The sequence below is a fragment of the Plecotus auritus genome (assembly GCF_963455305.1).
Source record: "Plecotus auritus genome assembly, chromosome: 6".
Lineage (NCBI taxonomy): Eukaryota > Metazoa > Chordata > Mammalia > Chiroptera > Vespertilionidae > Plecotus > Plecotus auritus.
Window position 1 is genome coordinate 29,687,120 of NC_137773.1, and position 19,553 is coordinate 29,706,672.

A 19,553-nucleotide genomic window follows, 5' to 3' on the forward strand; every position below is an offset into this window, starting at 1 on the left:
CTGGTGACAGGCGACTGGGAGCGCTGCTTTTTTCAACCCCGAGGGAGACAAGCTCCCGATTACTCCGAACTCCAGTTTCTGGGGAGACAGGGGGGACCCAAACTCCAATGGGAAGAAGCTGGACTGTCTGCCATGGGGTTGGAAAGTGAGGGAGGCTTGCTTGCAGGGCTGGGCGCAGGAATAATTGTTTACTGTGCTGGGGCGAGGGATGCGGGGTCGCTGTCGAAGACGCAGAGCTGGCTAACTGGCAGCCATCGCTGTTTGCCACACCCTAGCCTAGTGACCCCTGAGACCCCGCCCTGCACAACCTACAAACCCACCCAAGCTCCAAGCAGTGGCTTTAGCATATGAATGGCCTGCCCTTTCGCAGCTTAACCTAGCAAACTTGCAACCCGGGTCAGACAACTCCAAAACCTCCAAACCCCAAGCAAAGAGGAGAAAACTGTAGTTCTCGCTGTAGCGCCTGCTGGGTAGCCTCAGACAGTAGCTGACCTGCACCCCATTGGAGATCCAGAAGCCAGTGTACCTAGTGGTCAGTGTGAAATACCAGATTTCAACTCCTCACATCCATAAGTGACACATTCAAGAGGCAGACTCAGTGAGCACCAAAGCCCCACTGAAACAAGTCCTGCACCGTAAGCGTGTCTCCAGCGCAGCAGTTCTTCCATTATAGACACAGCGGGTCCTCACAACCAGTTGGCCTGGAGGTCAATTCCTCCCAGTGTACCAACAGCAATCAAGGCTTAACTACACCAAGACTTTGCACTCAGCCCACAAAGGGGTGTACCAAAGGCGTCCACCTCAGGTGATTGGGGAGGCTGAGCTACTGGCCCCTATAGGTCACCTACCACACAAAGCCACTCCATCAACACAAGGAAGCAGCAAAATGTGGAGACAACGAAACATGTCACGAATGAAAGAAATGGAGGAAAGCAAACTACTGGATGACATGGAGTTCAGAACCACATTTGTAAGGTTACTCAAGAATCTTCTAAAAACCGCTGAGGAACTTAGTGAGACCTTTAAGGATCTTAATGAGAATGCCAAAAAAAAAATGGAAAAGGACCAGTCAGAAATTAAGCATACACTGTCTGAAATAAAGAATATACAGAAACTCAACTGTAGATCAATGTACCCCAAGAATCAAACCAAAGATCTGAAATATGAGGAAACAAAAAACACCCAACCAGAAAAACAAAAAGAAAAAATCCAAAAATATGAAGGTAGTGTAAGGAGCCTCTGGGACAACTTTAAGCATACCAACATCCGAATTTTTGGGGTGCCAGAAGAAGAGAGAGAGCAAAATATTGAAAACCTATTAGAAGAAATAATGACAGAAAACTTTCCCTACCTGGTGAAAGAAATAGACTTACAAGTTCAAGAAGCGCACAGAACGCCATACAAGAGGAATCCAAAGAGGACCACACCAAGACACATCATAATTAAAATGCCAAGGGCAAAAGACAAAGAGAGAATCTTGAAAGCAGCAAGAGAAAAATGGTTAGTTACCTACAAGGGAGCACCCATACGACTGTCAGCTGATTTCTCGGCAGAAACTATGCAGGCCAGAAGGGAGTGGCAAGAAATATTCAAAGTGATGAACAGCAAGAACCTACAACCAAGATTACTCTACCCAGCAAAGCTATCATTCAGAGTTGAAGGTCAGATAAAGAGCTTCACAGACAAGAAAAAGCTAAAGGAGTTCATCACCACCAAACCCGGATTACATGAAATGCTGAAGGGTATTCTTTAAGAAGAGGAAGAAGAAAAAGGTAAAGATAAAAATTATGAACAACAAAATGACATCAAATACATACCTACCAACAAGTGAATCTAAAAATCAAGTGAATAAAAAATCCGAAGAACAGAATGGACTGGTGAATATAATAGAATCAGGGACATAGAAAGGGAGTGGACTGACAATTCTCAGGGGGAAGGGGGTGTGAGGGGTGCGGGAAGAGATTGGACAAAAATCTTACTCCTATGGATGAAGACAGTGGTGGGGGGGGCGGGGTAAGGGCATGGGGTGGGGTGGGGAATCAGGTGGAGGGGAGCTATGGGGGGGAAAAAGAGGAACACCTGTAATCTGAACAATAAAGATTTATTTAAAAAAAAGAATATTAGCATTTCTGTATCCCTTGAAAATTATTTTTTATTTTTAAAAATATATTTTATTGATTTTTTGCAGAGAGGAAAGGGGAGGGATAGATAGCCAGAAACATCAATGAGAGAGAAACATCGATCAGCTGCCTCCTGCACACCTCCTACTGGGGATGTGCCCGCAACCCAGGTACATGCCCTGACCGGAATTGAACCTGGGACCCTTCAGTCTGCAGGCCTACACTCCATCCACTGAGCCAAACCGGTTAGGGCTTGAAGATTATTTTTTAAATTCACTATAGGAATGTTAACATTCAGAAAATATTTGTTAAGCATCTATAATTGACCCGGTGTTTTAAAAAGATCATCCTATTCTTACATGAAGCTCACAAACTATAATTTAATGTGATGACAGTTTTGTAACGTCTATATTCACAGAAAATATGTATTGACTATTATGGTTACTGAAATATACATAAATATGACTGGCTATCTTATTATTTAGCCATCTTTAGTGTATATCTTTATTTAATCACACTGCAGGTGTTACCCCTAAATCAGACTTACACTGGCAGATTAAATAACAAACATTTAAAATTTTTCTCTACATAGCAATAGTGATACAGTTGTCACCAACAGTTAGAAATAGAATCATACTTAAGGACGTTGGAATATAATTTTTGTAAAAAGAGATAGATGATTGAATTTCAAAAATTTTAAATTATGCAAGTACAAATTTACTTTTTATTCAATATTGTCAAATATGATTTAAAAACTACTAAGCGTGATGTACGAAAAATGCTGTGTATATGCAATATCTGAATTTCTTTTAATTTTACCCTAAGGAACAGTAGTAAATTAATTAAAAAGGGACCATCAATAGCATGTAACTTTAAGTTAAAAGACTTTCAAACTTATTAAGAAGGGTTTAGCAGAATCATTCAATACTTAACTGAATGGGGAGCTATTCCGAAAAGTAGGGTTTTCCTTCATTTCCTTCCCAAGTTTCTTGAGGAGGGAAATTGGGGAGAATCGGCTTCAGGAACTTGAACTCGCTGGTCCCTGTGCCTCCCATCAGACACACCTCATACTGGTAGCTCTGGGACAGGGTCCCAGTACCGCTGACGTCCACCAGGTGGCCAGGAAGGTGGCCCTCAGGCACCGAGCAGCCACCCACCCAGGCCGCCCTGCTCCGCCTGCACAGCCGCACCGCGATGAACGCCAGCACCGAGAACAGGAACAGCGACGACACCGACGCCAACGCGATCACCAGGTAGACCGTCAGCGGGTCGGCCTGCGCCTGCTCGGCCGCCGCTTCGGGCAGCGGCAGGTAGGGCTGCGAGAAGCCATCCACCAGCAGCACGTGCAGCGTGACGCTGGCAGACAGCGCGGGCTCGCCATTGTCCTTGACCAGCACCACCAGCCTGTGCTTGGCCGCGTCGCGCTCGCTCAGCAGCCGCGCCGTGCGCACCTCGCCATTGTGCGCCCACACGCCGAACAGCCCGGGCTCCGTGGCCCGCAGCAGCTGGTACGACAGCCAGGCGTTCTGGCCCGAGTCTGCGTCCACCGCCACCACCTTGCTCACCAGGTAGCCCGGCTCGGCCGCCCTGGGCACCAGCTCGGTGCAGGGCGCGGAGCCGTTCTGCAGCGGGTACAGCACGAAGGGCGCGTTGTCGTTGGCGTCCAGCACCTGCACGCGCACCAGCGCCTGGCTGCTCAGCGCGGGCGACCCGCGGTCGGTGGCGCCCACGCGGAACTCGAACGCCCGCAGGGCCTCGAAGTCCAGCGCCCTCAGGGCGAACAGGTGGCCGTTGTCCGCGTTGATGGACACCAGCGAGGCCAGGGGCAGCTGCGGGTCGTGGGGCGGCAGCAGCGAGTAGGCGACCTGGGCGTTGGCGCCCGCGTCTCTGTCTGTGGCGCTGACGCTGCCGATGTGCAGGGCGGGGCTGTTGTTCTCGCGGAGGAACAGGGTGTAGGAGGTTTGGGTGAAGGCGGGGGCGTTGTCGTTGACGTCGGAGACCAGCAGGGTTATGTTGTGCTGGGTTTTCAGCCTGGGGGTCCCCATGTCGGTGACGGTGATGGTGATATTGTACTCGGCCTGGTTCTCTCTGTCCAGCGCTCTCTCTGTTACCAAGGTGTAGAAATTCTCCACTGACGGTCTTAGAAGAAAGGGGAGATTATCATCTATAGAACAAATAACCTGTTGGTTATGTCCAGAATCTGCATCCGATACACTGAAAACTGCCACTATCGTCTCTGGCAGGTTTTCAGGGATGGGGCTGCTGAGTGACGACATGGCCAATTCAGGGGCATTGTCATTCACGTCCAGAACCTTGATGACTATGGAACATTTTCCTGAAAGTCCCCCGCCATCTGTGGCCTCAACATCCACGTGATAAGATTGAAATTCTTCAAAATCCAATGTCTTTCTCAGTCGAATTTCGCCTGTGATTGCGTTTATTTCGAAGGGTTGATCAACGTCGTCGGTTTGAAGTAGGGCATAAGATACCTCTCCAAAGGATCCTGCATCTAAATCTCTCGCTGAAACAGTGATAACCAGAGAGCCCAGGGGGTTGTTTTCAGGGACTTGCGCCTCATAGAGTTCCTGAACAAACTCTGGGGCGTTGTCATTGCTGTCCAAGACCCAGATCTGAATCTCTATGGTCCCTGACCGGGGCGGAGACCCCCCATCCAGCGCGGTGAGGGTCAGCCTGAGCTCAGGCTGCTCCTCACGGTCCAGCGCTTTGTCCAGCACTAGCTCCGGGAACTTCCTGCCGTCGCTGCGATTGCGAGTGAGAATGTGAAAATGAGAATTGGAGCTGATTGTGTAGCTCTGAAGGCTGTTGCTACCCACGTCTAAATCCTGTGCCATTTTCAAAGGAAATACCTTTCCTGGCGTAGTGATTTCTGATATTTTTAGGAGCATATCCCTGGCCGGGAACTCCGGGGCGTGGTCATTTATATCTCCCACTTGCAAGGCAGCCTGGAAAAACTGCAAGGGATTTTCCAGTAACACCTGGAAGGGTAGCAAACACGGCTCAGTGGCGCCGCACAGCTCCTCCCGGTCCAATTTTTCACTTAGTAGCAAATCATAGGTCTGTGGGTCAAGCTGCAAATGCTGTCTGTTCCCCTTGAAAACAACCCGTGCCCCCCGCGCAGCCAGCTCTCCTCTCCCGAGTCCCAGGTCCTTTGTCAAGTTGGCCACAAATGTGCCACTCTCTGTCTCCTCCAATACAGAATATTGTATCGATTCTGAACCCACCTCCCACAAAAGCACCAATATAATGAAAGTTACCACTTGCCTTTTCTTGCGATGTGCTTTTGTTTGCGCCATTTCTATTGTTATGCTTGATTTCAGAGGAAAAATCCCTTTTTCACTCCCAATCACCACAGCCACCGTGGACCCTCCAAAATGTCTTTGCTAAAGAGTTTCAAATTCGTTCTTTTAACGTCTCTGGCGATGACTGCCTTCCGGAATACATCTATTTTGGCTTTAGCTTAAATGTGTTCTGTATTTTTTCTTGGGTTTCTCCGTGAAATGGCGTCCACCGGACCTGCAGAGCTTAGATTTAGTCTCTTAGCCTGTACTGCCACCACGCGTTCAAATGAATAACTTCATGAGGTGCTTGCCGCTCAACACAATTTCCAAAATCTGAGCATTACAAAGACTTTTAGTTCAAGTCGATGTTTCTCAAACAGAAGTGTGTGGACCACCTGCACAAAGAATTACCTGGGAGTCTAAGGCCCCCCCCCAAGTTAATTCTGGGCTCCTCTCCGAATCTTGAATCAAATTCTCTGTTGGTGCTCATGGAAATCTGCACTTCAGTTTTTCTCAAGTGATTTTCACGCACACTAAGGTTTAATTGAGAATTACTCCCTCCAGTAATGTAAATTTCTTGTGATCAACTTTTATTCTTTAGCAGTGCACCTTATCTCTGATGAACAATGTAATTTGTGAACACAAGAAATACACTGTGCAATGGTCCCAACAAAAACATCAGCAAAAGTGAAAAGTTGGTTAGCAACACTGATGGTAAAATAAGCAATCATTTCTCTCAATAACATGACTTACAAAGTGGCACGAACAACAGGCTTACTTTGTTTTGTGGTTACACCTGCCCAGTAAAGGGAACAATCAGACTAGTGGGAGGAAAACTGAGGCCAAGGAATACTTATGCTGGAAATATCTTATCAATTAAACTATTTCAAAGAGGAACTAGGAGCCATCAAGTATTTGTCATAAGTAAGCATTTTAGGATTCCCCTTTATTTTTGTGTGGGTAGAGTTTGGTCATGATTTTATTAGACTTGTTCATTTTACTGTAACTTTTTAAATCAAGGTCTCCTCCTATATTAATTAATTAATCAAAATCCAAATATATTACCCTGTTGTGAGAACATAATGCAATGCAGAAAACAAATATTCAAGACTCACTTCTACCATCCTCTCACAACAAGAATGATACTAGATCCTTTAATTATAGACCAACTAAGGTAGTGTGAAAGGCGAATAACATTTGAGTTGAAACATCGGAAATCAATAATAATAATTCATCCTGGCTATATCCATTCATATCTCACCAGTTTAGGAAAATGTATCTCTAAATATCCTAAAAATGCATTAAATGGGTCAGTACACATATAAGAATACAAATACACCAAATATAATTCATTTCAGATTGATTTCATATTTATTGAGAGGTGAAATCAATTGAGTTCCAGCAAAATCCACTTCAGGTGAGAGCCAAAATGACGGGAGATTTAAAATGATATTTTTCAAAATATTTCACCCCTAGGTAAAATAAATAAAGCTAAATAAAATCTAAACTCTGTGCAGATTAAATAACTTCATAGTTGAAAAGCATCCGTTTCTACCTAGAAGGATAAAATAGGATCACTGTGACCAGCATCCATGGTTCACTTGGTAAATGTTACTGAGAATAGACTTCCCTGAGGATATCAATAACAAAATAAACTGATGAAGTAAGCCAACAACTGTAAACAATCATAAACTTCCATCTACATATCACCCAGCTTCACAACATATTGCCTTTTTCATTTATACATTTCCCTCCACTCTTAGCCTCCCACTCAATGTTTACTTTTGCATAGTTCTTTTCTTAAGGTAATAGTCACACAAATTGAAATGCACTAATCTTAATGGTAGCATTTTAACAAATGGACCCATCCATACAACCCACACCTCTTTCAAGATGTAGGACACTTTCAGCATTCATCGGGAATAATCTTAAACATACTTCCCAGCTTACTTTTAATAATTAGGTGGCAAAACTTGGTCTCTTCTGGATACAAGATGGAAGACAAACAATGTAAAAAAGCACCATGCCCCATGCTTTTTATGCTCACATATGCTAATGTGAAGTGACAAAAAGTTTCAAGATTAATTCAGCTGATTACCAGTGCATTGAATAGTACTTTAACCAATGAAACATTGTAAAATATATTAAACATAATTTTATTTAGCTTATAGTTATTACATAACTAATCAAGTTGATTTCCTTTTAAAAATATATATTTTATTGATTTTTTACAGAGGGGAAAGGAGAGGGATAGAGTTAGAAACATCTGTGAGAGAGAAACATCGATTCAGCTGCCTCTTGCACACTCCCTACTGTAGATGTGCCCACAACCAAGGAATCGAACCTGGGACTCTTCAGTCCGCAGGCCAACGCTCTATCCACTGAGCCAAACCGGTTAGGGCTGATTTCCATTTTTATGCTCCATATATTTGCTTTCCTTTCATTCCATCAAACACTGAAAAATTCTTCAAGTTTATTTAAAGTGAAATATAAAGGCTAACTTTCAAGGATGAATTGAATCTTTTAAAAATCTTTTTTAATTTAGTTATATGCAGGAAAAACAATAATTCAGAGAAAATATAGAAATATTTCCTTAAAGAAACCTTTCTTTTTAAAAAAATATATTTTATTGATTTTTTACAGAGAGGAAGGAAGAGAGATAGAGTTAGAAACATCGATCAGCTGCCTCTTGCACACCTCCTACTGGGGATGTGCCCGCAACCAAGTTACGTGTGCGAATGGAACCTGGGACCTTTCAGTCCACAGGCTGATGCTCTATCCATCCACTGAGCCAAACCGGTTTTGGCTTAAAGAAACCTTTCAATGGGAGACATGCTTCGGAAAGTTTTGAATATATGAAGGATTATCAAATCCTTCTGAAGTCTGAAATGGTTGGGAAGGAAGACTTTTGTCAGTTTTGCTAGATGTTTGTCAATTTTGTTGATTTTTTCAAAGAACCAGCTTTTTATTTCATTGATGTTCTTCATTATTATTTTTGAATGTCATTGATTTCTTCTATTATTTTCATTAATTTCCTTCCTGCTGTTTCTGTTGGTTTATTTTCCTCTTCCTTTTCTATATTCTTGAAGTGAGAGCTTACATGATTGGTTTGAGACTTCTCCTCTTTTTGAATAGATGCATTTAGTACTATAAATTTCCCTCTCTGCATTGCTTTAGCTGTATCTTGTAAATTTTGTTATGTTGTCTTTTCATTTCCAATTCAGTTCAAAGTATTTTTATTTCACTGGAGACTTTGTCTTGATTCCTGGGTTAGTTAGAAGTGTGTTGTTTAGTTTCCAAGTATTTGAATTTTTTCCTATTATTATTTTTGTTACTGATTTTTAGTTTGATGCCATTATGGTTGGATAACACACACCGTATGATTTCAATTATTTAAAATTGGTTTAAGTTTGTGTTTTGGCCTTGTTTATATGTTCTATCTTGTATATATTATGTGAGCACTTGAAAAGAATGTGTATTTTGGCATTGGATACATGTTCTAGAAATATAGATTATATCCCGTGTTGTTGAGTTCTTCTGTATCCTTTCCGATTTTTCTGTCTAGTTCTATCATTTGTTGAGAGAGAGTATTGAAGTCTCCAACTTTAATTGTTGATCTGTCCAATTCTCCTTTAAGTTCTATCAGTTTTAGCTTCACATATTTTGCAACTCTGTTGTTCGGTGTATGCATATTAAGGACTGCTATGTCTCCTTCTTTTATCATTATATAATGTCCCACTCTGTGTCTGGCCACTTTCCTTGCTCTGACATCTACTTTGTGACATTAATATGGCCACTCTTACTTAAATTTTTTATATTTGTGGAATATATTTTCCACCTTATTACTTTCAATCTGCCTATATCATTATATTTGAAGTGAAGTTTCCTGTAGGCAGCATATAGTTGATCATTTTTTAAAACCCATGTTGTCCATCTTTTTGTTTTAATTGGTGTGTTCAAACCATGTACCTTTAATGTAACTACTGATGTTAGAGATTCAGTTTGCCATTTTATTCTTTGTTTTCTATTTGTTCTCTCTGGGGTTTTTTTTTTTTATTCTCTCTTTCCTTTTTTCCCTGCTTTCTTATGGGTTATTAGAATAATTTTTTGAATTCTGTTTTGATTTCTCTATAGTGGTTTTCAGTGTTTCACTTTGTGTAGTTTTTATAGTGCTTGCTCCATACATAACTCATCACAGTTTACTGGTGTTGTCATTTTACCAGTTCATGAGAAGGGTGGAAAATTTATCTCCCTTTACAACTTTTATAATATATAATTAAATATTTCTTCTACCTACATTTAGAACTATATCAGACAGTGTTACAATTTTGGATTCAACCATCAAACATAATTTAGAAAACCCAAGAGGAAAAGGAAAGCCTATTTCATTTACCCATATTTTTGTTTACTGTGTTTTTTCTTTTTTCCTGATGTTTCATTTTATTTTTAATATATTTTTTTATTGACTTTAGAGAGAGAGGAATAAAGAAGGAGAGAGAGAAACATTGATTGGTTGCCTCCCATAAGTACCCTGGACAGAACCCGCAACCCAGGTATGCACAGGATGCACCAGGGTGCACAGGATGAACCTTAACCAACTGAGCCTCTCTAGCTGAGCTAATGTTCCATATTAAAATGGATTTCTATCTCTTTGGAGAACTTCCTTTATCCATTCTTTTATGGTAGGTCTACAGGCAACATTTTCTCTTCATGAAAGATATTTTCACTGGATATAGGCTTCTGGGCTAACAGTTGTTTTCTTTCAGCACTTTAAAAGTATTATGTCACTTCCCTCTGACCGCCATGGCTTCTAATAAGAAATCTACTATCATTCAAATAATTATTGTCCTATGGGTAATGTGTCATTTTTCTTTATCACTGCTTTCAAGATTTTTCCTTCTCCTTAGTTTTCAGAAATTTAACAATGATGTCTTTTGGTGTGGATTTTTGTGGTTTATCTTGTTTTGAATTTCTTAGGCTTCTTGAATCTCTGGGTCTTTTGCCAAATTTAAGAAGTTTTCTCCTTTCCTTCTGGGATTCCAATGACAAAATGTTAGATCTTTTGTTATTGTCCCATAGGTCCCTGGGGCTCTGTTATCTTTTTATGGTCCATTTTTTCTCTGCTGTTCAGATTGGATAATTTTTATTTTTCTGTCTTCTAGTTCACTGATTTTTGTTTGTCCATTCTATTCTACTATTGAACTCACCAACTGAGTTTTTCATTTCATTGTATTTTTAATTTGTAAAATATCCATTGGCATTTCTTTATATCTTTTATTTCTTTGCTGCACTTTACATTTCTTTGTTGAAACTCTCAATTTTTCATGGTTCAAGCATATTTGTAATTGCTTGAAGCATATTTTGAAGTCCATCTAAAAATCTTTGTAGATAATTCTAACACTCTGTCTCCTTGGTGCTGGCATCTATTAACTATTTCATTCACTTTTATATCTTTCCAGTTCTTGATATGACCCAGATAGTACCTTCCTAGATGTGCATGTACCCCAAAATAACTCTTGCCCAAGTGCATGAGATATATTTCATAATTCTTATAGCAGCATTCTTCATAGTAACAAAACTCTTAGAGCAACCCCAAAGTTAGTCAACAGTAAAATGAATGTAAAGGTAAAGGTGTATACAGTGGAATACTATAGAGCACTCTAATGAATGAACTATATTAACATGGATGAATTCAAACCTAGTGATAAAAATAAGTAAGCCCACAGATGATTCATACTACATTAATCTACTTATATAAATTGCAAAAACAGACAAAGATAAACAATATGTCACTTAAGGATATATGCATATCCGCTGCAACTGTAAAAAAATAACAAATAATTAATTAAAGATTCAGGATAAGTGTTGATTTTCATGAGGATAAAAGATTTAATGATGGAAGCACACAGGGATTTCCAATGTCTTTGCATTGTTCTCATTCTTAAACTGGGTGATAGGTACATGGGTGAACATATTATTATTTTTATTTTAAATCACACATATACACTCTGTACACTTTTTGAATGTTTATTAGATTTAAAACTAGAGAAAGCAAAAACAAAAAAGCAATGTATCTGGAGTCAGGATGCCTGGTTTAAAATCCTGATTCCACCACTTACTAAAGTAATCTGGGCAGTTTACTTTAACTCTTTTTAAAAAATACATATATATTTTATTGATTTCTTTTTTACAGAGAGGGATAGAGAGTTAGAAACATTGATGAGAGAGAAACATTGATCAGCTGCCTCCTGCGTGTGCCCACAACCAAGGTACATGCCCTTGACCTGAATCGAACCTGTGATCCTTCAGTCCGAAGGCCCATGCTCTATCCACTGAGCCAAAATGGCTAGGACTACTTTAACTCTTTATGTCCTAGTTTGTCCATCTCTAAAATGAGGATGTCAATTGTATTATTATATTGAGGATTAAGTGAGATATGTGTAAATAATTTAGAAAACAGCCAAGTGTATAGACAGTGTATAAAAATAATAATACATTATATATAACATATAATTTTAATAATTATTTCCCCTCATGACCTACTTTTAAAAACTTTGAGGCTCATTTCTAAAGAAATAAAAGGAGTTTTCTGGAGAGCACTAAAATATTTAGTGAGATCTTGGAATCCCAGCATAAAATCTTTTGTCATTTGAAGGGCCAAGTGCTGAAGAGCTCCCTGCCTATTTATTACTATGCACCCTAAAGTAAAATCTGTTATTTTATAACCCTGGCCCTGAACTGATTCACACAGAACACCTTGTCACAACTTCCACTCAGACAGAAACTTGGGTGCAGACTGCCCTATCCTACAAAAGCAGAAAAGACATAGAACAGCAGCAACCTTGACTATATTAAAGATCCATTTGAGAGAGGTTTGAAAGTGTAAGTGAGAACCAGATAACAGAAACAATAATAATTCTATTATTTTCTCTCATACAGAAAATTAGAAGAAACTATTGCTAGTGGAATAAGAAATGGAGGTTTCCGCTGAGACCGGTTTGGCTCAGTGGATAGAGCGTCGGCCTGCGGACTGAAGGGTCCCAGGTTCGATTCCGGTCAGGGGCATGTGCCTTGGTTGCGGGCACATCCCCAGTGCGGGGTGTGCAGGAGGCAGCTGATCGATGTTTCTCTCTCATCGATGTTTCTAGCTCTCTGTCCCTCTCCCTTCCTCTCTGTAAAAGGTCAATAAAATATATTTAAAAAAAAAAAAAAAGAAATGGAGGTTTCAGTTTGTGCAGAGAAGTAAGGGAAAATAGTGATATAGCTATGTGAAGAATGGATGAGAGAAGTTTACGTGTTCTAGGTACTAAACAATAATAGCAGGAAATTAATTGTTTAATATTTATGAAAAGGTTACAGCCATATTCTTTAGTGATAAGGAAGTAAATATAAAAAGAGCTAGCAAATAAAAGGTTTAAAATGGGATAATAAAAAAAAAACAGACAATACTAGGTGTTGATAAAAATGTAGAGGACCTGGTACATCCAAACACTGCTGTTAACAGTGTAAATTGGACAGCCACATTGGAAGACTATTTGGGAATATCTACTAAAAGTGAACATCTACTTACTAAATGAGTGGCAATTTTACCCCTATGTATATAACCAACAGAATGCACATATATATTTGTCAAAAGATATGTACAAGAATGTTCAGAGCAGTATTATTTAAACAGCCAAACCTTGCACAATCCAAATATCTACATATAGTAGAATGGGTAATAAATCATGAAATATTCATATACTGGAATACTATATAGAAATGAGAATAAAAGACTAAAATTAAAAGCAATTATCATGAATGTCATAAACGTAATATTGAGTGAAAGAAGCAAAACACAAAAGAGAATATACTCTACTATTTCATTAAAAAATTTTAAACATGCAAAACTAAACTACACGCTCATTGGAAGTCAGGATATATGTTATATTCGAACTGGCAGTAATCTTAAGGGATCATTTGTGAGGCATCTGGGATGCTAGTAATGTTTCATTTCTTCATCAAGATGCTGATACTAAGTGTTCACTTTCTGAAAATACATTGAGCTGAAATTAAGGATTTGTTCATTTTTCTGTGTGTATATTACAATTCCATAAAAATTTTTGTTTAAAAAATGTTAGTGAGGTGAGAGCTAGGAAAGAAGAATAGATAAAAAATTGTTGCTTTCATCATGTTTTCTCACATATTTATCAAATACATATTTTCCTGCCCTGACCAGTTTGGCTCAGTGGATAGAGCATCGGCCTGCGGACTGAAGGGCCCCAGGTTCAATTCCAGTCAAGGGCATGTACCTTGGTTGACAGCACATCCCCAGTAGGGGGTGTGTAGGAGGCAGCTGATCAATGTCTCTCTCTCACTCTCTCATCGATGTTCTTAACTCTATTCCTCCCTTCCTCTCTGTAAAAAAATCAGTAAAATATATTTTAAAAATACATATTTCCCTTTGAAAATAATTTAAAAACACTTTATTAATTTTTGCTATTAAGCATCAAATATACTTAAGAGTTCGGTGAAACAATGGACTGAATAGAGAAAAAAACAATATTTCATTTTATTAAGATAGTTAATGGCAACAAATGCCAGGAAGAGAAACAAACATTACAGGAAAATCACCAGCATGAGGTGTAGGGATTTGAAATGGCATTATGCGAATGCAAGGGTCTAGATTTGAGTTTTCCCAAGATGGACAAGATAAAGTCCAATGGACAATTTACAGAAGGGAAATCCAGGCTAAAATCCAAGGTGGGATTTGTGTCCATGACGCTCTCAAACTCTATCTGGAGAAATTAAAGATGTTACAAAAGACACTGCATCATGATGAAATTTCTAATTGAATCCGAAGTTGTTTCGGAAGGTCATTTTTCCCTCTGTTTCTTCGATAGCGCCTTGGGGCGGAAGGTTGGGGATAATTGGCTTCAAAAATTTGAACTCATTTGATCCGGAGCCTCCAGTCAGACACACCTCATACTGGTAGCTCTGGGACAGGGTCCCAGTACCGCTGACGTCCACCAGGTGGCCCGGAAAGTGGCCCTCAGGCACCGAGCAGCCACCCACCCAGGCCGCCCTGCTCCGCCTGCACAGCCGCACCGCGATGAACGCCAGCACCGAGAACAGGAACAGCGACGACACCGACGCCAACGCGATCACCAGGTAGACCGTCAGCGGGTCGGCCTGCGCCTGCTCGGCCGCCGCTTCGGGCAGCGGCAGGTAGGGCTGCGAGAAGCCATCCACCAGCAGCACGTGCAGCGTGACGCTGGCAGACAGCGCGGGCTCGCCATTGTCCTTGACCAGCACCACCAGCCTGTGCTTGGCCGCGTCGCGCTCGCTCAGCAGCCGCGCCGTGCGCACCTCGCCATTGTGCGCCCACACGCCGAACAGCCCGGGCTCCGTGGCCCGCAGCAGCTGGTACGACAGCCAGGCGTTCTGGCCCGAGTCTGCGTCCACCGCCACCACCTTGCTCACCAGGTAGCCCGGCTCGGCCGCCCTGGGCACCAGCTCGGTGCAGGGCGCGGAGCCGTTCTGCAGCGGGTACAGCACGAAGGGCGCGTTGTCGTTGGCGTCCAGCACCTGCACGCGCACCAGCGCCTGGCTGCTCAGCGCGGGCGACCCGCGGTCGGTGGCGCCCACGCGGAACTCGAACGCCCGCAGGGCCTCGAAGTCCAGCGCCCTCAGGGCGAACAGGTGGCCGTTGTCCGCGTTGATGGACACCAGCGAGGCCAGGGGCAGCTGCGGGTCGTGGGGCGGCAGCAGCGAGTAGGTGACCTGGGCGTTGGCGCCCGCGTCTCTGTCTGTGGCGCTGACGCTGCCGATGTGCAGGGCGGGGCTGTTGTTCTCGCGGAGGAACAGGGTGTAGGAGGTTTGGGTGAAGGCGGGGGCGTTGTCGTTGACGTCGGAAACCAGCAGGGTTATGTTGTGCTGGGTTTTCAGCCTGGGGGTCCCCATGTCGGTGACGGTGATGGTGATGTTATACTGGGCTCTGCTCTCCCTGTCCAGTGGCCTCTCTGTCACTAGGGTGTAAAAGTTCTTGAATGTGGGTTTCAAGAGAAAAGGAATATCGTCCTGGATGGAGCAAACCATCCTGCCATTGTCCCCGGAATCTGGATCAGAAACACTGAAAACTGCAACTACAGTCTCTGGGGAGTTTTCTGGGGTGGAGCTGGCGACTTTGGACAGGGTCAGTTCCGGGGCGTTGTCATTCACATCCAGCACCTGTATAGCTACAGAGCATTTTCCCGAAAGGCCTCCACCATCTGTGGCTGCAATTTCCACGTTATAATATTGAGTTGCCTCGAAATCCAATGCCCTTTTCAGACGAATTTCTCCTGTTGTTTCATCTATTACAAATGGCTGAGTCACTTCATCGCCTTGGAATAGAGTGTAAGCTACATTCCCATACGTTCCGGCATCTGAATCCCGGGCGGCGACAGTGACAACTAAGGAGTTTAGGGGGCTGTTTTCCGGGACCTGTGCCTCATAGAGAGACTGTAGAAACTCAGGGGCGTTGTCATTGATGTCCAGGACTTCGATGCGGAGCGCAGTGGTCCCTGACCTGGTTGGATCCCCACCATCCAGCGCTGTGAGGGTTAAACTGAGCTCGGGCTGCTGCTCCCGATCCAGCGCTTTGTCTAGCACCAGCTCGGGGTATTTTCTGCCATCTCCGCGATTATGAGTGACAACATGAAAATGGGGGTTGGGGCTGATTGTGTAGTTCTGAACAGTGTTGCTACTTATGTCAAAGTCCTGAGCTGTTTTCAAAGGAAACACAGTCCCTGGCTGGACGCTCTCCGGGATTTTTAGGAGCATTTCCCTGTCTAGGAACTCTGGGGAATGGTCATTTATATCCGTGAGCTGCAGATCAGCTTGAAAAAACTGCACCGGCTTTTCCAGTAACAGTTGGAATTGCAGTATACAGGGATCTGTAGCCCCGCACAGCACCTCCCGGTCTAGTTTTTCAGATAGAAGCAAATCCCCTGTCTTTATATCGAGCTGTAAGATCTGTTTGTTTCCTTTGTAATGGATTCGCGCGCCCCGAGTGGCCAGTTCCCCCACCCTGAGCCCCAGGTCTTTTGCCAGGTTGGCCACAAAGGAGCCACTTTCCGTCTCTTCTGGCATGGAGTACCTAATTGCTTCAGAGCCAGCCTCCCACAAAAACAACAATATAACAAGAAAGACAACTTGCCTTTTCTGTGGCGTTTTTGCTAGCGCGGTCTCCATTGTTCAGACTCAGTTCAAGAAGGTGCAGTTTCTTCAACGCGGTACAATCAATCCAGAGGGCTTCGTTAAATAACCTCGAATTAGATCTTTCTGGCTGAGTCGCACTAGCACGATGCCCTCTCTGAAGATCTGTGCCCCTAGATCTTAACTGAAATGCTGCCTTATTTTAGGAAGCAGTCAACGTTCTGATTTCCAGCTTAATGGCGTCCCGGGTCCACAGAGCTCTACATTCGAACTCCTAGCCTGCAGCGCCACCAGGCGTCCTTACTTACTATTGCAAATAGTATTTGCTATTTCTTTCCAATTTATAACTGGTGTGTATCAATATCTTTTTAAGTCACAGAAACCTCCAGTTCTTAGTTATTGGAAACTCTAAACATTTGCTGCATTAACTTTAAGTGAAAGAACACTTTTCAGAATAAACTAAAATGATGTGTGAGCTTTCTTCATGAAAGTACCTTTTGAGTACATGAAGAAACTTTTTTGAGTTTTCTGTTTTATTATATTTAAGAAATAAGTAATAATGAATGCTTACAAACGTTTACAATTTTACAAAAATCATTTTTTAAATTTATGGATTTTAGAGGGGGGGGGGAAGGAGGCAGACAGAGAGAGAAACAGATTTGTTGTTCCACTTACTTATGCATTCATTGATTGCTCCTTTTATGTGCTCTGGCAGGAGGTGGAACCCACAACCTTGGTGTATGGGGAGGACACTGTAACCAACTGAGCTACCTGGCCAGAGCCTACAAAAATTACTTTTATCTTTAAATATAGCATACATCGGGAAAGGGTACAAATCGTAAGTGTACAATTCAAAGAATTTTCACAAAGTGAATCCTATAAGCAGAACCAAATTAAAATTAAAATGTTATCAAAACCCTGCAAGCCTCCTTCTGTCTTTGGCCACTATTTGGTAAGCACTCTTACCCCCCAAAGGTAAGCACTTTCCTAACTTCTATTATTTTGTATTTTTCAACATTTTATACAAATGGAGTTACAGAGTATTTGCTCTTTTGTGTTTTCCTTCTTTCACTCAACATTATGTTTGTAAAATTTACTTGTTGTATATTGTTCTGATTTATTCTCATTGCTTTATAGCATTCTGTTGTTTGACTATACCATGATTTGTTTATTAATTCTTCAGGTAATGGACATTGGGGTTTTCCAGTTTGGGGATATTTTTAGTATTGCTGCTATAAACATTCTTGTACACATCTTTTGGTGTCTATGTGTGCATTTATGTTTAATATATTTCTACGAGTTAGGTTTCTGTGCATTAAGATGTACACATATACGTATTTAGTTTTAGCAGATATTGCAAAAACAGTTTTCAAATGCAGTTTTACCCAAACCATCAAAAAGTGAGAGTTCCGCCGAAACCGGTTTGGCTCAGTGGATAGAGCGTCGGCCTGCGGACTGAAAGGTCCCAGGTTCGATTCCGGTCAAGGGCATGTACCTTGGTTGCGGGCACATCCCCAGTAGGGGGTGTGCAGGAGGCAGCTGATCGATGTTTCTCTCTCATCGATGTTTCTGGCTCTCTATCCATCTCCCTTCCTCTCTGTGAAAATCAATAAAATATATTTAAAAAAAAGTGAGAGTTCCAGTTGCTCCATATCCTTATCAACATTTGATATTGTCTTTTAATATTAACCACTCTGGTCAGTGTGTGATGATATCATATTGTATGTAACATTAGTATTTCCATGATAATTAATTAAATTGAGCACATTTCCACATGTTTATTGGCCATTAGGATACATTCTTGTGAAGTTCTTGAAAAGCTTTTGTCTATTTCGCTATTTGGGATTTTTGCCTTTTTTTCTGATTCATCTTTAGAAGTTCTTAATATATTCTGGGTAAAAGTACTTTTTCAGAAGTATGTGTTGCAAATATCTTCTCCCACTCTATGGCTTGGATTCTAACTCTCTTATGATATCTTTCATGAACCAAACTTCCTAAACTTTAATAGTCTAAACTGTCAATATTTCTCAATGGCTATGGTTAGGACTATTTGTTTTCTCTTTAAGTTTTTGCATACCCCAACATCATAAAAATATTCTTGTGTGGTGTTTTTGAAAAATTAATTACTTTAATTTTCACATTTAGAGCTATAATCCTTTGAAGTTAATTTTTTCATATGAATGAGGGTAGGGTCAAAAATATTTTTTTCATATAAACATCAAAGTGATTTTCTACTATTTATTGAAAAGAGGATCCATTCCCCATTGTTTCTGAAGTGTCCCTTTATAATAAATCAGTAACCATAGGTCTATTAAGAATTTTTTCAATGTTTTTCTTTGTTTATCCTGTAATACAATATTGCCTCAATTAATGTAGCTTCATAATAGGTTTATTATCTGATGGGTAAGTCCTCCAGTTCTATTCTTTTTCTTCAAGACTGCTTTGGTTATTGTTGTCCCTTTGTATTTCCATATAGACTTTAGATCAGTCTGTCAATTTTCACAAAGAAATCTGCTGAAATTTTGTTTAGGATTTATTACATCTATAGATTGATGAGGGAGATCTGACATAATTCCCATCATTGAGTTTTCCAACTATTAAACATTATACATTCTGCTATTTAATATATTTGGCTTCCAATCTCTATTTCTGTTTTGCAACAATAGAATTGTCCTATTTTTCCTATTTCATGTATTTTGTGGAAGTTATCTGAATAATGTTTACTACTAAATTCTAATAATTGAATTTAAAAATGTTGATTTATCCTACACCAGTCTGGTGGTGATATCTAGGTGGTAAAGAATGGCCCATGTTTGCCCAGTGGTTGAGCATCGATCAATGATCCAGGAGGTCACGGTTCCATTCCAGGTCAGGACACATGCCTGGGTTGCCCATGTTGCTCGGCCCCAGTGGGGGGCATGCAGGAGACAGTCAATCAATGATTCTCTCTCATCAT

General features: G+C 41.3%; 3 protein-coding genes across 3 annotated transcripts in view; all 3 read right to left on the reverse strand.

Annotated features, from left to right (window-relative positions):
* The window catches only part of LOC308250372 (protocadherin gamma-C4), a gene marked incomplete at its 5' end in the record, with an annotated part of 563,663 nt that overhangs the window by 284,521 nt on the left and 259,589 nt on the right, over positions 1-19,553 (reverse strand). The window lies entirely within an intron of this gene.
* Positions 3,049-5,648, reverse strand: LOC308250379 (protocadherin beta-6-like; the record flags this gene model as incomplete). The annotated part of the gene is given in 2 exon segments (XM_080672953.1): positions 3,049-3,102; positions 3,104-5,648. Coding segments are annotated over 2 exon segments (2,385 nt in total). The 5' UTR covers positions 5,435-5,648.
* PCDHB5 (protocadherin beta 5) lies at positions 13,717-16,752 on the reverse strand. The gene has a single exon (XM_080672952.1). It carries the CDS (start codon positions 16,631-16,633, stop codon positions 14,246-14,248), a length of 2,388 nt encoding a protein of 795 aa, XP_080529078.1. The 5' UTR covers positions 16,634-16,752; the 3' UTR covers positions 13,717-14,245.

Coding starts and splice junctions, on each gene's coding strand:
- PCDHB5 (XM_080672952.1), bottom strand. CDS start 16,633: ATGGAGACCGCGCTAGCAAAAACGCCACAGAAAAGGCAAGTTGTCTTT.